This window comes from Chelonia mydas, chromosome 10 (genome assembly GCF_015237465.2).
Source record: "Chelonia mydas isolate rCheMyd1 chromosome 10, rCheMyd1.pri.v2, whole genome shotgun sequence".
Classification (NCBI taxonomy): domain Eukaryota; kingdom Metazoa; phylum Chordata; order Testudines; family Cheloniidae; genus Chelonia; species Chelonia mydas.
Window position 1 is genome coordinate 43,389,999 of NC_051250.2, and position 20,647 is coordinate 43,410,645.

Consider the following 20,647-nt stretch of genomic DNA (forward strand, 5'->3'; position numbering starts at 1 on the left):
GTGAAAGAATCAAGGAAAAATCATATAATTATGAAAATCCACCCATTTAGAATAAGTTTCTCTGCTCAATGAGAATACCATCAGACCCTTGGGTCAAATCCCAAGAATAGCAAGAAACAAAACCAGCCTTCAACTGTTCAGAAGAGTGAGAAAAAGATAGCCCTAGACAGAATAATTGAAAAGACACTTCTGACAAATGAACCTTAGACTTTTCTTATATATCAGTGCAGGGGTTGAGATAGTGAAAGTTCCATGATGACCACTGTAATGCTGGGAGGTAGAGGGGAGAGAAGTTTCACTTGAAAAGCTCCCATTACGCATTGTATGAGAGCTGCAGCTTTCTTGAGACCTTGTGCTAGGGGAGGGGGGAAAAATCCCTAGAAATCTAGTTCTTTGAAGAGATGTTCCCGCCTTTCCCTCATATGTTGTGGGGTGTGGTTTGTTGTTTCTTTTTTAAATCTTGCTGATTCACAAATCCCAACTGGATAGCTGGCTGGGCTATAGAGTGCTCTCCAGGGAAGAAAAAAAATAAAAATGCTATCTCGCTGGCAGCAAGAGCTATTGCCAACCCTGCCCTGCTAATTTCAAGCCCTACTTCACCCTCTGTCTTCTGTAATCACATCTGCCATGTTAGTGTCCCTAGCAGTTAGCTTTCTGATTTCTCACTCTTTTTAGATTGGATCAGCAACTGGCTAAAATTAGATATATCAAAGAAAATCTGTGAGGTTTTCAGACAACTCTGGGATTTTTAATTTTTTTTCTTATATCAGGATTAATTAGTATATGGTTTCATTTGAAACAGCTTCTTAACCTCTTTCGGGATACAGTCCTATAGTCTAATCCATCCTGTGCCCTTTGCACGATCACTCAAAAATGTCTCACTCCATTTTGTTTTGTCCCTTGTAACATTTATTCTTCAGATAAAATAATTCCACTGATCTCAAGAAGACAAGTGTGAGCCTTAAATTCCTTGACTGCCCAAAATCATTTGCATCTTAATTTTTCAAATGGACACATTTAAAAAATGTTATCAAATAATGACTGAAGTAGTTGAGAAATAATGATGACAAATGTGCCACCTTTTAATAAAGCAGATTTAAAGAAAGAGTTCACCTAAAGCCAGATTATTTCCAGTATTAACAATAAGATGTGGTTTAAAGCATCTGTGTGGAGAAAAGTCACAATCCGTTATCTTATCATACATATGTGGTCAATAAATTCTCCAATATACACTAGCATTGCTATCACTTCTTACATAGGGTAGCAAAGAACTTTCACCTGGCAGCAGAAGCAGCACCAGTTATTCAGTTTATATTGAATAGATGGTTAGTTTGAAGAATAAATGATAATGTGGGTTAGTGCATTTTACATTTTTATCCATTTTTTTTGGAGTTACATTATTTAGGTATGTAACTATTGCTAATAGAAAAATATATTGCAAATAGGGACAGCATGTTATGGGACCCTTATCTCAGCTGGGGCCTATAGGCATTGTCCTAATATGAAGTGATGCTAGACCCTATGGTTAAACTGTAGTGTCAATGTTCTTTTCTGGGGAGGGAGTGGTTGCCTAGTATCCATGTGCCCATTTTTACAATTGCTAACACTAGGATCTAATTAATTAATGTCTTTCCTTCCATATGTGAAGTAAATCTCCCTTTGCCAAGAACACTTTTATGCATAGAAGTTTTCTTTTCTAAAAACAAAGTTCTGTTTTTCTCTTTTTAAAAAATTAACTTTTAAAAATTATTCCAGTATAGAGCATGTCAGTGGCATGTGTCTCTGTTACGGTGGCCACTTAAAGTCCTTAGAATGATAGACTACATAAGCTTTGTGGCTGCCACCTTGAGAACCCACTAGTGTTGGTCCCTAGGGACCGATTTACATGATGGTACGGATATTCAAAGCTTTTGTAACTAGCACTCTAGGTTTCCCTTTCTTCCTTAATGATGATCCCCTGTGCCCACCTCCCATTCAATTATCCAACTCTAGCTACAGTGTAGCTTGAACTTCTCCATAACTCAGTCGGTGTCTCAAAAAAGTATCCCAAATGGCATTGTGTGTTAGAACAGGCATAACTGAATGTGTGGCATCGGGTATTGGCTTTTGTACATTAGGCCCCAGAAGATTGAGAACTTTGTTCTGAGGCATACTTGATTAGCGGATGCTGGTGCCTATCGGCTGCTATGTGACATAACACACAAGAATCACAATCTGATAATCTAATGAACATAGCTACAGCAACTATTCTCTGAGAATTGTTCAAGGAGCCACTCAAATTTTAGGCCCTAAAGTTTACCTATCTTGATAGTCATCCTATAAAATAGCACGAATTGCTAAGGATTGCATATGTTTTGGGGGTTTTTTTAACCAACCCTTTCTAGGTTTTAATTAGCATGAGCTGAATGCATCTGGTGCAGCTGGAGTTGGAACTCATGCTATAATAAAGATTTGCTAATAACACCCCTCCCCCCCACACTCATACATTAATAGCTAATAACACCTCCACACTAGCACACATACTGCTAAGTTTTAAACATTGTTAAAAAGGGCTAGGTGTCTTAAGGTTTGTCTACACTTACCGGAGGATCAACACTGTGGCGATTGATGCATCGGCGGCCAATTTAGCGGGTCTAGTGAAGACCCGCTAAATCGACCGCTGATTGCTCTCCTGTCAACTCCTGTACTCCACTTGATGGAGAAGAGTAAGGGGAGTCGACGGAAGAGTGTCTCCCGTTGACGTCATGTAGTGTGGCCCCTGCGGTAAGTAGACCTAAGCTAGGTTGATTTGAGTTACGCTATTCACGTAACTCAGATCATAGAATCATAGAATATCAGGGTTGGAAGGGACCTCAGGAGGTCATCCAGTCCAACCCCCTGCTCAAAGCAGGACCAATCCCCAATTTTTGCCCCAGATCCCTAAATGGCCCCCTCAAGGATTGAACTCACAACCCTGGGTTTAGCAGGCCAATGCTCAAACCACTGAGCTATCCCTCCCCCCAAATGCATAGCTTAGATTAGGGTAACCAGATGAAACGAAGAAAATATCGGGACACATGGGGGAAGCACACAAAAAAAGCGGCTGGAGTTGACGAAGCAAAAACAAAACAAACGCTGGAGCGGCCAAAGCCGCAATATCGGGACAAATGGTGTTCCGACAAAGACCTAAAAATTGGCATAGTCCCGATTTTATTGGGATATCTGGTCACCCTAGTTTAGATTGACTTCCCTTTAGTGTAGACAAGGCCTTATAAACTCCCTGGTAGCCCTATCTGACCCTGTTGTGATCAATCAGAAGGTACAGTTGCAAAGCAGTTTTAAAGGATGTCTGAAAAAGCTGCATTTTTTCTTTGGAGCTTTTTTTTTTTCCAGTGTTTTTAGGCCAACAGTCTATACACTTTCCTTTTCCCTGTCTGAAGGCCTATTTGAGTTATGCTAGCCATACAAAACTTTCAACCCTATGTGTAGTAGGCTTTCCAAAACCCAGTTTGTTTTTTTCTTTCCTTCATTCTATATCTATCTTTCTTTGTGCCAGTGGTTCCATAAGCAGTGTGAACACTTCTGTGTTCTGCTTTCAATAGAATTAGTGTTGGATAAATGAATATAGTCTTCACTGCTACCTTTAGGAGCTTTTCTTTTCTTGCTGCACTTATTATATTCTTGTCGTGTAGCTTTTAGTGACGTTGTGTTTATAACTGTGAGATATGTAGAAGCAGAGCAATGTAACTGTCTGAATTTTGTTGGATATGTTTCTCTTCTGGCCCAGTAGCTGTTTCTTACAGTGCTGCCAACTCTTTTCAAATTAAAAACTTAGATATCAGACAGGGTAAAATATCGATAGTTGAGGGGGGAGCTCTTTCAATTACTTGTTTTATAATTGCGCTTTCTGTGTGGGAGAACAAGAAACTGAAGTTAAATTCTAAAAGAAAAGCTCACATTTGGGTTTGATTTTCTTGAATGAAAATGAACTTGATTAAAGGGACATTGTCAAGTTTTTAGGAAGCAAATTTGTCTGATTTTTTTTGTAATCTGATGGCAAACATCCTCTAGATCAGTGGTTCTCAACTCGCGGCCCGTGGGCCACTTGTGGCCCAATCAGCACACATCTGCGGCCCATGTGACATCCTCAGGGCCATAGGAGGAGTATTGGATGCAGCCCACAATGGTAAATACGTTGAGAACTACTGCTCTAGATTAATTTATTCCACATAAAACATAATAATGAACGCCTCATTGCTGACAGATTTAAAAAGAAAAGTCTCTGATTTGAGATGACTTACACAAATCCAGTGATGGAAGCCAGTCATCCACAGCTTCCTCTTTGGTTTTCTCTGTTTTGAGCAAGTTGGATGTGAACATAAACCTGATAAAGGATTTATGTTTCTGACTTTATACTCTCATCCTCCCTCTGCTGGCTCTGCAATAGTATTCAACTAACAAGCACTATTCGCAGTGCTGTGCCCATTGCTGCTGACATAAATGATGATGCTGGTTTGCAAGCAGTGAAGCAAGCAAAAGAAAGCCATTCTGACTTTTATTGAATTAGCAATGCTATAAACCAAAAAAGAAGAAAATGAATGTTTGCTGAATAGAAAAAGGCAAAAATGGTGGTAAAAAAAAATTGGTCTTCAGGCTTCCAAATGGGCAGTACAAAAATGGTGTTACTAACATTAGAAAAACAATAGTTGACAGTGTTCCTCTAAAGTGTTCAGATCAGTCTTTGCTGATAGTTTAAAGCATCAGCCTTGAATGGTAGGCATAATATATCATGCTGATATATGGTAACTTCAGTGTCTCATTACTCCTCAAATGGAAGCATGACCTATCCCACAGTAATTCCCTTTTGCTCAGCCATTTAGATGGTAACTGGAGGGAGCTTCCTGTTTACAACGTAATACCTGTATAACTTTTATTCCAGGTTACATTTATTACGCAATTATCAGAGAACATACTGTATGCCCACACACAGATGTCCACCGTAACTTCTGACACCAACTCCCAGATTCTGTCTGCCACGTAAACTCAGTATGTCTGAAATCTCCCCATTTCTCAGCCCGAAGGAAGGCTAAGCGTACCCCCTCTCCTCTTCCCTATGTAGAGTAATTCCTGTTTCAATTTAAATTGCAAATATCTGGATAACCTAGGGGTATAAGTGTGTGTAGCAGGTCAGAATTTGTGGTGGCCGTGTTTGTGAACATATGGGTGAGGAGTTCTGAAATCAGTAGCCAACCTCAGCTGAACTGAAGCAGAAGGATTTATCGTACTGTAGCTAATAAAAGTAGAGATTTGCATAATCACTTCTTTTTAAAGGTTACCTTGCAGTGATTATCCAGATGATTGTGCTCTGGCCAATCAAAGTGCTGGAATTTATATACTATTCAGTTCACAAGAAATAACTGTATAGTCACCGTGCAAATCAACCCCCACCCTCAGTCAGAGTACAACGAAATGTGTAACTGAGTGGATGCCTGCAGAGATGTGGGTAGGTACATTTGCAGTGTCCTTGGACTCTGGACTGAGAGAATTATTTCAATGACTGTGTGTGATATGTCATGATACCGTGTCATGAGGGAACTGAAGTTAACCTTGTCAGTGCTATACATTTTCATAACTGCTGCAAATAGTCTAGTTGTGGTCCATAAACAGAAAGAAAGTGCGACTTTTGAACAATTCTTGTATCACATGGGCAGTTGGCAGCATTGTTCTTTACTCTCTCCTGATTTCTGCTTATATAATCTTTCTCTTCTCTCCATTTTTTGTTTTTATTTTGCTTCCCAAGGGCATGATGATGCAGTGCCATGTGCGGTTTTGAAAAGTGTGGATAGTTTTAGCTTTCTACATCACCCAGTCCATCAGAGGAGCTTAGAGATCCTGCAGAGATGCAAGGAGGAGAAGTACAGTAAGGCTCCATATCCCACCATCCTCTCTGACATGACACTCACACATCAGGAAATGGAAACCAGGAGCATTCTGGGTAGCAAGGGGAAAAAGAAACATGCAAAGAAACTTCCAGTGCAGCCCACTGAGAGCATCATAAGCAATTGCCGGATACCTTAAGGAAAGGATTTTAGCCCTTTCCTGCTAGAAATTCTTAGCTATGGTTTTGTTCTACAGAGGTCTGGAATAGACTCGCTGGCTCTCTTGTTCTTGTTAATGAGTTGTACAAAAAAAATCCAGTATATGTCCATGTTTGTTTAATTATACGTGGAACCATTTTGCTAATGGCTTCACAGGTTGCTCTCCTAAATAAGACAGTATTCTGAAGTTAGTAACACTTTTCATGCCATTAATTTTTAGTGTTACTAAAATCACTTAAAAAAAAAAAAAAGTAATCACACCTAAAGCAAGTTTAGAGAACTTCAGAACCAGTAGGAATACTTCTAGTTTGAGTTAATATAGCTAGTATTTTACTTCAAGCTTTCTTCAGGATTCAGTCCCTTTCTTTTTTTATTACAGCTTTATTTATATGTCATACTTTAAAAATAACTCTGTTTAGAGAAAGTGCCTGTCTTTTCAAAGGCTTTCATTTAAATGTGAGGAATTGTTATGCTAGAAGACCCCTTTACAGAACGGGTGGGCAGAGATGCACTTGGTCTCCATTTCCTTGTCCTTACGCCTCTGTTTGTTACATAATAAACTAGTCCTGCATGAACAAACAGGCATTTCTGCCTGTGTTACTAATTACTATGGCTGGACTCCTATTGTAGGAGGAGAAGGGAGTCCGGCAGCATGGAACATAACATCACCTGGCACAAAGAATAGCGCATGGAGATTCAGTGTTATAACAATGTAAAGGGCCTGCCGCAAGATGCCCCAATACTAGTTCACTCTTTAAACTGCTCTATATATCATTTCACTTTAAAGTTCAGATGCGCATACAGTTGCAAGCCCTTGAAAAAAGGAACATGCAATAGAGTGTAATATCAAGTTTTGCCTTGTTGCCTGTGGAGAGGTGATCAAGCTTTATAGGTGAATTAAAAAAATTAAATATTTTTGGTGTCTATATTTACAGAAGGCTTAAGTCTTGGGCCATCGTATTCCTTCTTCATTTTGTATAAATAAAGTTTACAGAGATGGAGCATTACTGTAAACGAGTCTTAATAAAGGCACACTTTCCATCTAAAACATAGACTTTAAAACTCCTGTAAGATGTGCCTAAGCAGAACATCAAAAGGCTTGTTTCCACATTGTAGAAATATGCATGGTAAGTACAGTACATTTTGTTAGCACTTCAGAAAGATGTGCTTGTCTTTAGAAGTCTCTTAACAGACTTATTCCATGTGCTCCCTGCAATGTCTAGCACTGGGAAAGTTAAGGAAAGGTTTTCATTCTTAACGGAGGCCTTGTCTACACTAGACTAGTTTCCTTAATTTTCCAATATTTCCACCAATGGGAAATCTTAAGAAAAAGTCTACTATAGACATAGCCTCTAGAATTTCGCAGTCAATATACTTCTAAGCGACACTTACAGATAATTATATAGCTCTCAATAGTTAGCACCTAATAGTTTATTTCTAGTGTAAGTAAAGCAATTGGAATCCAGTTTAAGATTTTCAAGTTAGTTTAGCTATATGAACAGATTGTTTATGGTTTGTTAAAAAACGGGGAGGGAAACCCATACAGCACAGAATATTTTTTAACTATGTCCTATAATTCAGTGTAAAAAAAAAATGTAAGTTTATTATGGTCAAGCCCAACAGTGTTAAACTTAAATTCACTCTTGCCACTGGCAAAGCCTTGTCAGCCTTTTCCCTGTGAGAAATCCATCTTTGGTTGAGAAGGTGGAACATGGGATCTCTGTTACAGTTGCTGCTATTTTATGACTTGGCCAAGAGCAGATGGTCTGGCAAACAAGTACTGTAGTTCATGCAGGTTAGCTGCTTCTGTATTCTGGTCTCTTGCATTTCCCTCTACGGTGTGTGCTGCCATTGGTCAGTTCCTAAAACTTTTTCTTTAAAATAGGTAGAGTCCAAACCCATTTAATTATTTGATGCTTGGGAGTTAAATTTTGCTGGATTCATTCAGTTGCTAGCCTTGAGGTATGTATTCCCAAGTTTTAGAAGAGCCTATATGCTCACCAATGGTACTACTTGGACTTGGCTTTTCCTGGAAGTTGAATAAAGTTACATCCTCTCGATTTCTGAAAAATAGATCGTTTGGTAGAAATGTCTTTGTTTTGAAATGTAAGCATCAGTTCCAATCACAAGTGTAAATTAAAAACGTTATGTAACCAGTGGATTAGTTAGTGAATCCAAATTCCCGTAGGGTGGTAATATCACTTACTGTTCTAGCTATTTGGCCAAGTTACTAATGGTCACCTTTTCATTGGTTACTTAATCACTTCAGTGATTATACCTAGTACATTTGTGTTATTTTGTCAGTATTCCATAACAGAAAAGCAGGGATGCTTCAATGTCTTAACAAGTTAAGCACAATTAATAATAGGGCTTCATGCTCTGTTTTAACGGGAATTATGTAACAAAAATTATTGCACAGTGTGACATGCACTGGGCTTAGCTGTCTGAGTCAAAGGCAGGAGCTCTGTTGGTTAATGTTCCTATATAGTGGGTAGAAAGTATATTGTCCACAATTCTTCCCAAAATCATAAAAGTGTAGACATTAGACATAGAAAAGACCAGTTAGACAAATCAGTCTAGCCCTTGAAAGGACTAACGTTGAACTCCGGGAAACGAGCTCTTAGAGGGAAGAGAGTTTTAGAGAATAGTCATATTTATGACCACAGTTTAGCTTAGCTGTTCAGTCTGCATCTACCCTGTAAATGGAGAAGCACCCAAGTTCCTGATCCTTTGTTTGGAGAGTAATTGTTTATACAATTCATGAATAAATTTTCCTTTGTCAGAGTATTTGGTGGCAGGGGGATGGGAGCACAAGCAAATCAAGAGGGGTTAAATTAAAAATAACTACCCTTTGTTCCCAAAAGCCTCTCAGTTCCCCCCACAGTAGAAACAGCACTGCATTAAGACTTCAGCTTTACCTAGTGTTTGGAGGGGATGTAGAGCTCTTTAAGCATTTGCTCTTCATCTGGTAATATGTAGACAAGTTTTTAATGAATTACTGCAGCAGTCATTTCTTAACTCAGCTTGCACTCATCTCATATGTAATTTATTTTTACAGTTGCAAGTGACAAATCTTTGAATTAATAGACTGCCTGGAGTACCTGACACTTACTAGTGTTATATACACCTATTATATAAGCTCCAGTGTAGTTTTAAGTTGATCCTGGAATAAAAATGTTTCTTTTCCTGATTTATGTAAGACCAAGCTACAGCAATATTTTGGTACAATCTTATCTTAATAATTTCAGCATCTCATAAAATATTCCCCTCCTGTGGATATTACATTTCTGGTGATTGTAATCTTATCATTCTCATTTTAAGTTCACACTGCAGTCATAGGATAAACAAGTCACTAAAAAGAACAAAATCAGTATTCCAATGAAAGGTCACTGTTCAAAAGAGACCCACTGGTTATGAAAGATTCCAACCAAAATGAAATATAATAGATTAAAGATTTTCTCCATGTGTTTATGGGGGGAAATCAAGACCTTTATGCCATACATCAAGTCAGAACCGAGTCAGTGGACATCAAGATATTATCCGCTTAATTAATAAAGTCAATAAATAATTTAAAGTTGATCTGTGGGCCTTCAGTACTGTAAACATGGTAACATACGCAGCCTGCTGCCCTGCAGGTTGACACTGACCTTAGGCAAATTTCCATCTACTGGGCAGTTATTTTATTGGTAGTTCCTTGTCAGTTTTGGACAATGTAAAATCATAGTAAATCTGTAAACATCTTTGGATATTTAGGAACGTGTTGCAGTCAATGGCCAACATAGAATAAAGATAACTACAGGAAAAGGGTGAGGTGCACTCATAATTGATTTAAAAGGCCATTTGTACTGCATCCCTTTTTCCAGTATCCTACATGTAAACACCTTGTTAGACAATAGGATTCAGTCACGTAACAGGAATCTGGGAGAGAAAAAGACCTCTGTATCATGTTCTATTATAAAAGTACCAGTCCACCCATTTCCAATGTCTCCTATCATTTCGTACTGGAAGCAAGGCATAAATGCCTGGGTTGTCTTCCAGCTCTGTCTCTTCCAGCCCTTCTCTGCAGAAGTGAGACGTAAGAACCTCAAGAGAGAAGAAAAAAAGTCGAGGAAGGCTCTGTGTCCCAGATGTTGGTGTGTGTGTGTTTGAAGGCCTCTGGCAGAATTCCCTCCCCTTTGCCTGCCTCTCAGATCTTGCGTTTGCTCTGGAAGCGAGAACCAGAGCTCCGTTTCTTAGGAGGAAGTTGCTGTTGCTGAGCATCCATGCAAAGTTGCAGTTCTCCGATGCTGATCTATCATTGCTTTCCATCCCCTACCCATTTCACAGCAAGACAAGCTACAGTGTGACATGTTTTCTTTGCCTTATGCTGAAGAGGCTTATTCCACATATCACTACTGATAATAGCTACAATTTAGGCCCTTGCACTTAGTCTGGTTGGAGCAAGATGAGGTCCTGTAGGCAGGAACTTGTGAATCTGAGGCCTTCTGGAGCACTGCCAGGGGAACCCTGCATCTCTGATTCCTGCTCTAAGGGAATGGAGCTAGATCTCCCTTGCCCCGGAAATCACTCTTTCTCGTGTTTCTTTATGGGGAGAATCTGCAGAGTTTGCTTCCCATGGCACAACTGGAACTGTTCATTCTGTCTTCCAGTCCGTGTTCTTTAACCCTGTGGAGCCCCACTACAAGTGGATTTACTAAAAAGAAACCTCTGGGCCCAAGCCCTGCAATCTCAGACAGGAACTGGACAGCCACTTCTATCTCTGGGGAATCCCCTCCTGGAAGGAGGCTGTGTATCTGTACATCAACCTCAATTCTGAAAAGGGGGACCCTGAGCCAGAGGGTAACTTCCTGTCTCTCATAGTAGCTGAATTCCCCAATCTCCTCACCTCTCTGAATCTAAATGCCATACTGAGAATAATGCTTTTGGGAGTGCACTAAATAAATGTCTCCTCCATTCTGTCATGTTGGGTTTGACCAAAAGGAATGGGGAAAAAGTGGGCTGGCATTTGACTGTTCCCAGAGCTGCAGTGAAACAGGGTCTTTTCAGGTGGTTGCAGTGTTGTTGTAGCCGTGTGGTCCCAGGGTATGAGAGCGACAAGGTGGATGAGGTAATAGCCTTTTCCCCCTGAATATATGCCCCTGTGGGTGCTCCACATGGGACGTGTGTTCGCCCATTCGCTAACGATCACAGACTACAAAGTAGTGCTTGCAGGCTCATGCCTATATGAAGTAACACCTCATGCTCCAAATAAGTGGATATAGGAGGCGTGAGCCTACTGCCACTTAGTTACTTTTCAGCCTGCCTGTGGCTTGGGAAGGAGTCTTTTGCAGTTAGCTGTATTCAGCTTCCCACCTGTCTTTGACCTCATGAAAGTTTTTAATTTCTCAATTATGTACTTTACCTTTATTTTATTTTCACTATATTTCATTTAGCATGATATTTGTGCTCCTGGAGTGGGGCTTCCCCCCCTACTCGACCTTTGTGCTGGAGCACAATCTGTTTTGCCTAAGACCTCAGGGTTTAAGTCCTGCCAGACCTGCCACAGGTCTTTTCCCCACTGTCAGACATTCAAGTTGTCTGTGGTGTCTGGGGGACTCCCACATCCCCTCAAAGTGTAAGATCTATCTGGAGTTTAAGGGTAGGTCCAAAGAAGATAGGGACATTAGACCAAAACACCTGTTAATGGAATATGCTCTAGCTCTGGAAGGGTCCACTTCCCATCCTGTCCTTCCACCGGTACATTGGCCTCAACATCACAGGCTGCTTCAGTCACCTGTCCAGCATTATCTGCACCACGGAGACAAAGACATCAAAGAGAAGAAAGCATTCCTCCCCGACCAGAGAAAAGATGAAAAGGTCTCTCCGGAGACCTCACATCCCTTAAAGGGTACCATAGACCAGTGCTTCTCAAGCTATCTGATGTGGGGGACCGGCAATTTTTTTTCCAATGTGCACGCAGACCAGCAGCCGATGGCTCGAACCACCACTTTGAGTAGCACTGCCGTAGAGGCTGCAACTGAGTCTGGTACTGAGGCATTGGTATCAAGTAAAGAGCCTTGTATTGATAAGCCCTTTTCCAGGACACCTACTGCAGCAGCATCACCTGATCGCTCACGGCATACATCCCTCAGTACAGGTTTCTTACCCTAGCTCTGAAGTAAGACAGGACCCTGCATCCAGCTCAGTACTGCAGTAGTCTCCATCTCACTAGTCCACAGTTCCAACTCCAGTACCAACCCAAGCCTCGACTATAGACAACAAGAGCCCTCTGGCTCCTTCCAGATTTTTGTCTTCTGAGGATCTCATCATTTTGGATGAGCCTGAATCTCCATTGCTATGGAGATTTATCAGAGCCTCTGCACTGGTACCATCCAGACAGCTGCAAGCCAACACCTGCCTAAGCCTTCAGGTGGCAGCACCAGCCATGTTACTTGGGGCATCTCAGCTTAGCTCCCAAGATGATTTATTGGACTCTGAGTTCTGGGTATGAGAATCCATTTCTGTACCATACCATCAAGCTCCCATGAGTTTTTTAACGAGGCAGACCTTAGAGAACCTACCGGGCACCACAGAGACTAGCACTATCATTGTGGACCCTTCCCCAGTTCTCCTCCTCAGAGTGATTACTGGGAACCCCGGGGGCCATTTTGGTGACCAGTTCTATATGATACCAAGAAGATATTACAGGTATCGTCCCATTCAGTGTCACCAATTGTCCGTCCCCCAGTACTCTGCCCTTCTTCGGTACTGGGCAATGCACAGTAGGAGCCAGAACCTCAACCTGAGGAGATCTCACCTCCTTCAGTTAAGTCCACTTCATCTCCAGATGATAATGCCTACCACCCTCCTATGCTGATGATTTCAAGACATTCCGGAACCTCATGAAGAGGCTGATAAACTTTCTCCAGATCCCACTAGAGGAACTCCAAGAGTCACAACATTCTTTGGTGGACAGTTTGAATATCAATCCAAAAGAAAAAATTGCTTTACCCAGTAAAGAGGCATTGCTATCCCTGCACATAAACTGTGGCAAACACTGGCCACAATGCCACCCACCCTGTAAGAGATCTAATAAAAAGTACTACATCCTGCCAAAGGGAATGGACCACTTTTTTCCCATCCTATCTCTAATTCCTTAATGGTGGGTGCAGCCATTGAAAGGAGCCATCAGACTTGATCTAGACCCTCTTCAATAGACAAGGAATCCAAGAGGCTGGACTTATTGGGCAGAAACAGCTACTCATCAGCTGCTCTTCAATTTCTTATTGCAAATTAAAAGGCCTTGATGGCAAAATACATCTTTACCACATACTCAACATTTACACACTTAACTGAACATCTCACACAAGACCAGAGAGAGAAGTTTCAGTTCATCATCACAGAGACCAAGTTAGTTCCAAAAACCTCCCACCAACCTGCCCTAGATTCTGCTGACACAGCCTCCAGATCCATGGTCACACCAGTGGTCATGAGGACAGCATCCTGGCTCCAGTCCTTGGGTCTTCCTGGAGAAGTACAGAACATGGTGGAGGATCTCCCTTTTGAAGGACCCAAGGTCTTCAGTGAGCATAAGGACTTCTCTCTCCAGAGCAACCCTGGGTCTCTGAGAATCTATGTGCCTCAATGAAAAGACTATTTTGTAGAATACAAACTGCTCAAATATTTGGGCCATTCCTATGCTATCAGCACACCTTCCCCAGGCCTCAGGAGTCCTTCAAGAGATGAGTCAAACAGCAAAAATGAGGACTGCTCATCCCTTCTTCTACTCAGTCAGACCTTTCTTCTAAGAAGCAGTTTGACACTTCAGATGAGGGCAGCAATCAACCAGTTTCCTGCAGTTTCCCCCCTGCTTTGGAGATTGACTATCCCACAGAAGTTCGTCCAAAAAGGCTATTACCTCACTCACTTTGTTTCTCTTCAGGTGAGTCATCAAAGTTAACACTTCCATCCATGTTCTCTCTTTGCCCTCCTTATGAACATTGTTGTGTTTCCTTGGGTTACACATAAGCTGCACTAACAAGAGGGCTGATTTAGCTATCTAAGGGGCTTGCAAACTGGCTACCCATTCTGGTTTTGTGCCCACGCACAGAACGTAGATCTGAGAAGATTCCCAAATAGGTAGCCACTGACCTAAATCAGTATCTGCACATTTTTAGTCTCCACCCAGTTCACTTCCTGTCTTTTGGGAGACATCACGTGATAGTTCCTGATTTGCAGTGCAGTAAATGGCATTGACAGCATCAGTGTCTTTGATGGAATACCAAACCACATGTAAAAATCAAGTTGGCCACTTTCTTCTTCACAGGAATTAAACTCTTTCGAGAAGATCTGACGAAAGCCAATATGCAGCTTTCTGAAACCTGAAAATGCCCCCCAAACATCCCAGATCTGACCCTTTTGGCTGTACATCAGTTTGTAAGTGGAAGTTTTTCTTTTGACCAGCACCACCCTACAGGGGCAGTGAGTTATATGGTGGTGCCCCCGTGCTCCAGCAAATTCAGGGGCTGGGGGCCTGGCTCCACCAATGTTCGGGGCTGGGTCTCTCCCCTGGCCCCGCCTGCCACCCTGCGCGCCTCCCCCCGGAGCATCCCCCGGCCCCGCCTGCCACCCTGCGCGCCTCCCCCCGGAGCATCCCCCGGCCCTGCCTGCCATCCTGCGCGCCTCCCCCGGAGCATCCCCCGGCCCCTCCTGCCACCCCGGTGCATCCCCCCCGGAGTGCCCCTGCCTGCGCCCTGGGCGGCTGCCCTGCAGCTCTACGCTGCGCTCCCTTGCTGGCCTTAACCCAAACTCCTCATCCCCAGAGCCTTCACCCCCCCTGCACCCCAACCTTCTGCTCCAGCCCTGAGCCCCCTCCTGCACCGTAATCCCCTCGTCCCTGGCCTCACCCCACAGCCCAACCCCCTACCCTAGCCCTGAGCCCCTCCCACACCCCAAACCCCTCATCCCCGGCCCCACCCCAGAGCCCTCGTTTCCCCCCACACAGAAACACACACACACACACTGTGCAATATAGGGAAACTGTTAAACACTTACTGTTCCCAGTCCATTTTTACATTACAAAAAAAATATATCGGCTACAAGGCAGGTGGGGGTGCAGGGCGGGGCAGGACTTGGACCCGTTCTGGGCACCACCAAAAATTATACAAACCTTCCACCCCTGCCAACCTAGCTGATCTCTTCATTTTATCATAGGACTTTCTTTTGTCCCAGAAGGTCTCTCTCTCATGCTTTTCCTTCCAGACATTCAATCCAAGAGGAATTAGAGATGATATGTTTTGTGGGACATGAGGAAGGAATTTGGGGACAGTGTCGTCTCCTTTTTCCTTTTATTCACTTGATTCTGTGAAAACTCTGGGAGTAGACAAAAATTAGTGTCTGAGGTGATCGTTGTTCTCAACCTGTAGACCTAACTGCAGGACAGTTTTGCATGCATCCAGAGTGGCTGGATATGTTCCATCAAAGTCCCCACTTTGCCAATTCTGACAGTCTCAAACTGAGAGGCTGAACGTATCTGAGAGTGGGGTGCACCAGCGCGGTTGTGACCTGTTTTGAGGAACGCTGGAAGCTATCGACTTCGAAGACTCTCAATCAGATTTGGATTGTTTAAAAAAAAAAAAAAGTGTTCCAAGAGGATTACAGGAGGACATTGTTACACGTCAGTACGTTTTAAAATGTCTATGGGTTGGCTTTAATTAGAACTTCCAAGTGAGCCCCTTGAGGGTCCCAGAACTCTTTTAGCATAGCTGTATTGGCTCCAACAGGATCTGTGAGGTAGGATCTCAGAGCTTTTTACTTAGGTCGTTTCTTTTGCAAAGCCCAAAGTAAAAGCTATACAGGCTTCCCTAACTGGCCTCGAATGTGGTATGCTCCTACAGGTTTTAACAAGTTTCCCCCTCTCTCTCATTGGAGAAGTATTCCTTCCACATGCTCACCTTTTAAGAGGACATATTTAGTATGATTGTTATCTCGGCCAGCCAGGGAGTATGAGACTTCATTCCACTGACCCCAGACTAACTCTTTTTTTTTTAAGAGAAGGTAGTGTTGCATTTCCTCCTATGTTTTATTACAAAAGACAGTTTAGACTTCCTTTTTTCCTAGAGTTTCCCATTCCCCTCCCCATCATTTTGGAGAATTCAGGGCAAAGGAATATACACTTGCTGGATGTTACGTGTATTCTAAAAAATTTCTTGGTTCACACAAGATTTTAGACAGCTAAGAAATTACTTGTTTTCATGATCAGATGAAAAGGTTGTAAATTCTCTAAATATCAGTTGCTGGATGGATACAAACAATGTTTCATTGCCTGCAAACAGTTATATCTTTCCTTTATTTCTGTTAATTTCGTTGCACCCAAAACATTTCCACTTCTTGGGCAGACACAGCTGAACCATCTGCCATTAAAATCTACAAAGCTGTTACAACATACTCTCCTCACACATTTATCAGGCCTTGAAAATTGAACCTATAAGTTTCAGAGGATTCCATTTTGGCAGAAGATAAGATTACCCCCAACAGCATACTGCTTACTATGTCAGTGTATATTCATTTGTTAGGCAGGGGAAGAAGCAGTGGCATACAAGAAGAAACAATTATTGGTAATTGTAGTAATCTAGCTATTTCTCTCTCTCTATCCCAACCAATTCCCTTCTTGATGGAGTGATTGACTATTATATTTCTATATTTTTCATGTTACTGCTTTGAAGTGTTTTGACTGACAGGAAGCAGGTAAACTGATATCTTTATATCCGTCGTGACTGATTGGTAGTTTTCCTCCCATCTTGCTTTCTAATAGTGGAAAGTACACCATTGACAAATTGTTCACATGCTGTATTGGCGGGTGCTGGGGGAAGAGGCAGACTAGAGCGAGCAGAATTGCTAGTAAGTTATGTCTCCTTGTCAAAGAACATGATAGACGTTAGTAGTCAGTTGATATTTCAGCAGCCATGGCTCCTTCATAAACCCCTTACTTTGTATACCCAGCATGTGCCATGACAAATACATATTGCTCTTTTTCATTTGCAGCCAACAAAAAGCTGTTGCTGCTCTAATTTTCTCCTTGTGAAGAGGGGTGTAAAAACTCTTGTTGATATGCTTCCATAGGTATTACCCGGAAAAGCCCAAGAACGCCCCTTTCAGATCTTCAGGGAGTTAACACCATCAATGAGAAAACCCAGCGGTAAGTCTACTCTTCACATTAGCAGGTAAAGATCATTTCAGAGGGGAGAATTTTTTTGTTCTGTTGCAGAACCATCCTGTGAATGTTTCTCCCAGGGTAACTTTGTCTTTTGCCCTTGGTTCGTTCTTGATTTTGCCCTTGTCACATAATCATATCCAACTCAGAAACCGAATCCTGTAATTGAAGTGGCAAGGATTTTAGAAGTTGATTTATAAGGAGGCGTGTGCTATAAACTGAAGTAATATTATAGGGGAATAGTCAAGGTTGTCCACCCTTAACATTCACATAAGTGTGTTTCTCATAGGTATAGAGGTCAGAATTCATCCACAGTTCTTCTTTGGACAAAAAAAAGTACTTGCGTGTTTTATAATACACAGAACTATGCATCTATGATGTGATAGGAAGAAGGTCCCATAGCACACTTTGGTTTGTGCTCCCAAAGAATTGTGGAGGGTTGTAGTGTTGAGTTTCAAATATTTGCAGATATGTTTGCAGATACATTTGTTCAGGTAATGTCAAAGGAATCCTAACTGCTAAAATGAAGATATCACTAATGATTGAAACCCTCTTAAAATACAGGTCATCTACATCTCTCTCATATTACAGGTCTGGGTCTGAAGTAATTCTACTTCTGGTGTTAGATTTCAGAGTAGCAGCCATGTTAGTCTGTATTCGCAAAAAGAAAAGGAGTACTTGTGGCACCTTAGAGACTAACCAATTTAGTTGAGCATAAGCTTTCGTGAGCTACAGCTCACTTCATTGGAGTGGCTAAGTCATAAAGTGAGCTGTAGCTCACGAAAGCTTATGCTCAAATAAATTGGTCAGTCTCTAAGGTGCCACAAGTACTCCTTTTCTTTCTGGTGTTAGAGAGATTCTTTAAGATTATAAAACATCCTTACAGTTCAATCCTGGATTTTTCCATCAAGGTTTCAGTGAGGACATAGCTCATGCAGGGTGTCAGGTCTACTACACCTCAGGAGCCAGTAAGGGGTACATAAGAGGCCAGCACCCCTTTCCAAACAGTTTTTCTGGCCCATATTCAGAACTAAGTCTCCTGTTAAACAGACTGCTCCTACCTTGAAGACAGATCTAGGCCTCCTCTGTACTCCAGCTGCTCTATTCCAGTGATGCAAATGTGTCAGGAAACCTGCTTAACCAGACCCCTCAGGATTCCCCTTGCCTAGGGGCTACTCTACTTCACCCCTGCTCCTGGCCCTTGGCATAGGGGTATGGCTAGGGTGCTCCAGCAGTCTTCAGCTGCTGAAACAACTACTTGGGGTTGTGGGCAGCTGAGTGTAATTTATAGCAGCCCTGAATTCCTTTGTTTCACCGGCGAACTGGACCGGCACCAGGACAAACCAAGATCAGGAGGAATCAGTGTGATCTGAAGCCACTATTTTTCCTTCTGGCCTGCCCCAAGCACAGTTATAGTGAGACCCGGGATCTTTTCTCTAGTGTTGTGGACTCTTTGTAAACCTCCCTATCAATCTGTGTAAAGTGTCCCTTTAAACATATAATATTCTCCCATCCCAGTGCTCTTTTCCTCTGATAAAGTTGAGGTAGCATGACTTTTTTAATATCAGGAAGGCCCTGAAGTTCTGTTGAAACAGACTTAAAGAATCTGAAGATGAATGAGTTTATTTTTGATGTACCAAAGAACAACATTGTTCCCACAAAACTGCGTTCTTCAATTAGATCAAAAGGTGTATCAGTGATACTTAACCTTAGAGCTAGCACTGTCTTGTTGGGGCGGCCGAGGCCTTTCCCATGAGAAGCAATGCCATTCCTGGGGTGAGAAAAGGAAGAGGTCTGCAAAGTCACTGTGTGCTCCTCCAGGCACAATTTCACTAGAGGTTACAGAGTAGATACATTTTCAGTTACAGCATTCTACCCAACTCTAGCTTCTGTTCTTGAAAAGTAATCCCACTCTGTTGTGTGAAGCGAAAGCAATGGATGTCTCTATAGTAGACGTTTTATTTCCTTAACCTTTCCTACTAGTACTATAACTGATCCCGCTCTAACCAGTTTAACTCCAGTCATGATGTGTAATTGTGTGTGCGGTGTAATTGCACTGGAATCCCTACTTTTCCATCAGAGGAGCAGAGGGAACAAAAAAGATGGACCTTATTGTTCTTTGCTACTTGCAGTCATATGCTCAACTGCATTTATTTGGATCAAAACAAAACAGCAGATAAATTCCCTGAAAGTGAAAGAACCCAGGATATCAGGATAAGAGCTAAAGCTTAGAAAAATTAAAGTGAAACACATCAGACTTGGTGGAACATGTAAACTTTTGAATGCCTGAATATTTTCTCTAACTTTATTTAATAAATAATAATAATTTTTAAAACGCATAACAAATGTCACCTTCATCCCGGAACCAAACAAACACTCTGCTAAAAAACCTGATGTCAGGAGAAACCTTACAGAAGATGTTATCCTAGCATAGTTCACTCAGGTTTTGCATTTGTTTCAAAATCAATTTTGCAGTATTGTTAGGGTTGGAGCTGATCAAAAAATGTTCCATCTTTTCACTTGGCACTGAACCAGCTAATACAAAAAGGTTCCATTTTCCTCCGCACCTGTAGTGTTTATTCTCCACTTGCCACCATAAGCTCTTGTGAAACAGCAACTATGTTACAGGTCAGAGGTGATGACATTTCATTGATGGTTGAGTGATCCTTTACCCAGGGCTCTGGAATCCTTCAGAATGCAAGGCTACTTAAGTCTCTCCCCCTTGTCTTTTGAAGTCAATGACATTTTAAGAGGAGTAACGTACTATTCAGTGTAAACAAGGGTGCCAGAATCTGGCCGTTAATGTAGAGGCTGGTGTCATTGGCTATAAATAGTGTAAGTGGTGAATCTGGCTCTGCACTTACAGTTTTACCAGTACATCTGAAGCTTGACCTGCACCACCCTCAGTTACTCCAGTCATGAGCAAAAACTGTCAGCCATACCAGAATGTGTGGGAGTTTGAAAAGAGCCCCACTGAGAGACCATTGAACCTTTCCCATTTGTCCTAAATGACATTTCAACCCAAGACTTCAAAGATAAAAGGGGTAGTGACTATCTTACTGTCATCCCACTTTTCTTCTTTCCCTTATCCACAAAGGTTGTGGGCTGATCTCCACTATGGGGAGATTGACACTGCTGCAATTGATGCAGCAGGGATAAATTTAGTGGGTCTAGTGAAGACCCACTAAATCGATAGCAGAGTGCTCTCCGATTGACCCTGGTACTCCAGCTCTCTGAGAAGAATAAGGGAAGTCGACTGGAGACGTCTCCCGTTGACTCAGTGCCATGAAGACACCGGGGTAAGTCGAACTAAGCTACGTCAACCAGTAGCTGGAGTAGTGTAACTTAGGTCGGCTTACCCCCATAGTGAAGACAAGTC

The 20,647-nt window shown here is 42.0% G+C and overlaps 1 protein-coding gene across 21 annotated transcripts in view; it reads left to right on the forward strand.

Moving 5' to 3' along the window:
• MYO9A (myosin IXA) overlaps positions 1 to 20,647 on the forward strand; it is a 457,919-nt gene that overhangs the window by 354,461 nt on the left and 82,811 nt on the right. For 11 of the 21 annotated variants that reach the window (XM_043524478.1, XM_043524480.1, XM_043524488.1 and 8 more), the window contains one exon: positions 17,178 to 17,253. In XM_043524478.1, the coding sequence (XP_043380413.1) occupies positions 17,178 to 17,253 (76 nt within the window). Of the gene's footprint in view, positions 1 to 5,779; positions 5,900 to 17,177; positions 17,254 to 20,647 lie in introns of all 21 variants that reach the window. The other 10 variants (XM_043524473.1, XM_043524485.1, XM_043524477.1 and 7 more) reach the window with 1 other exon arrangement.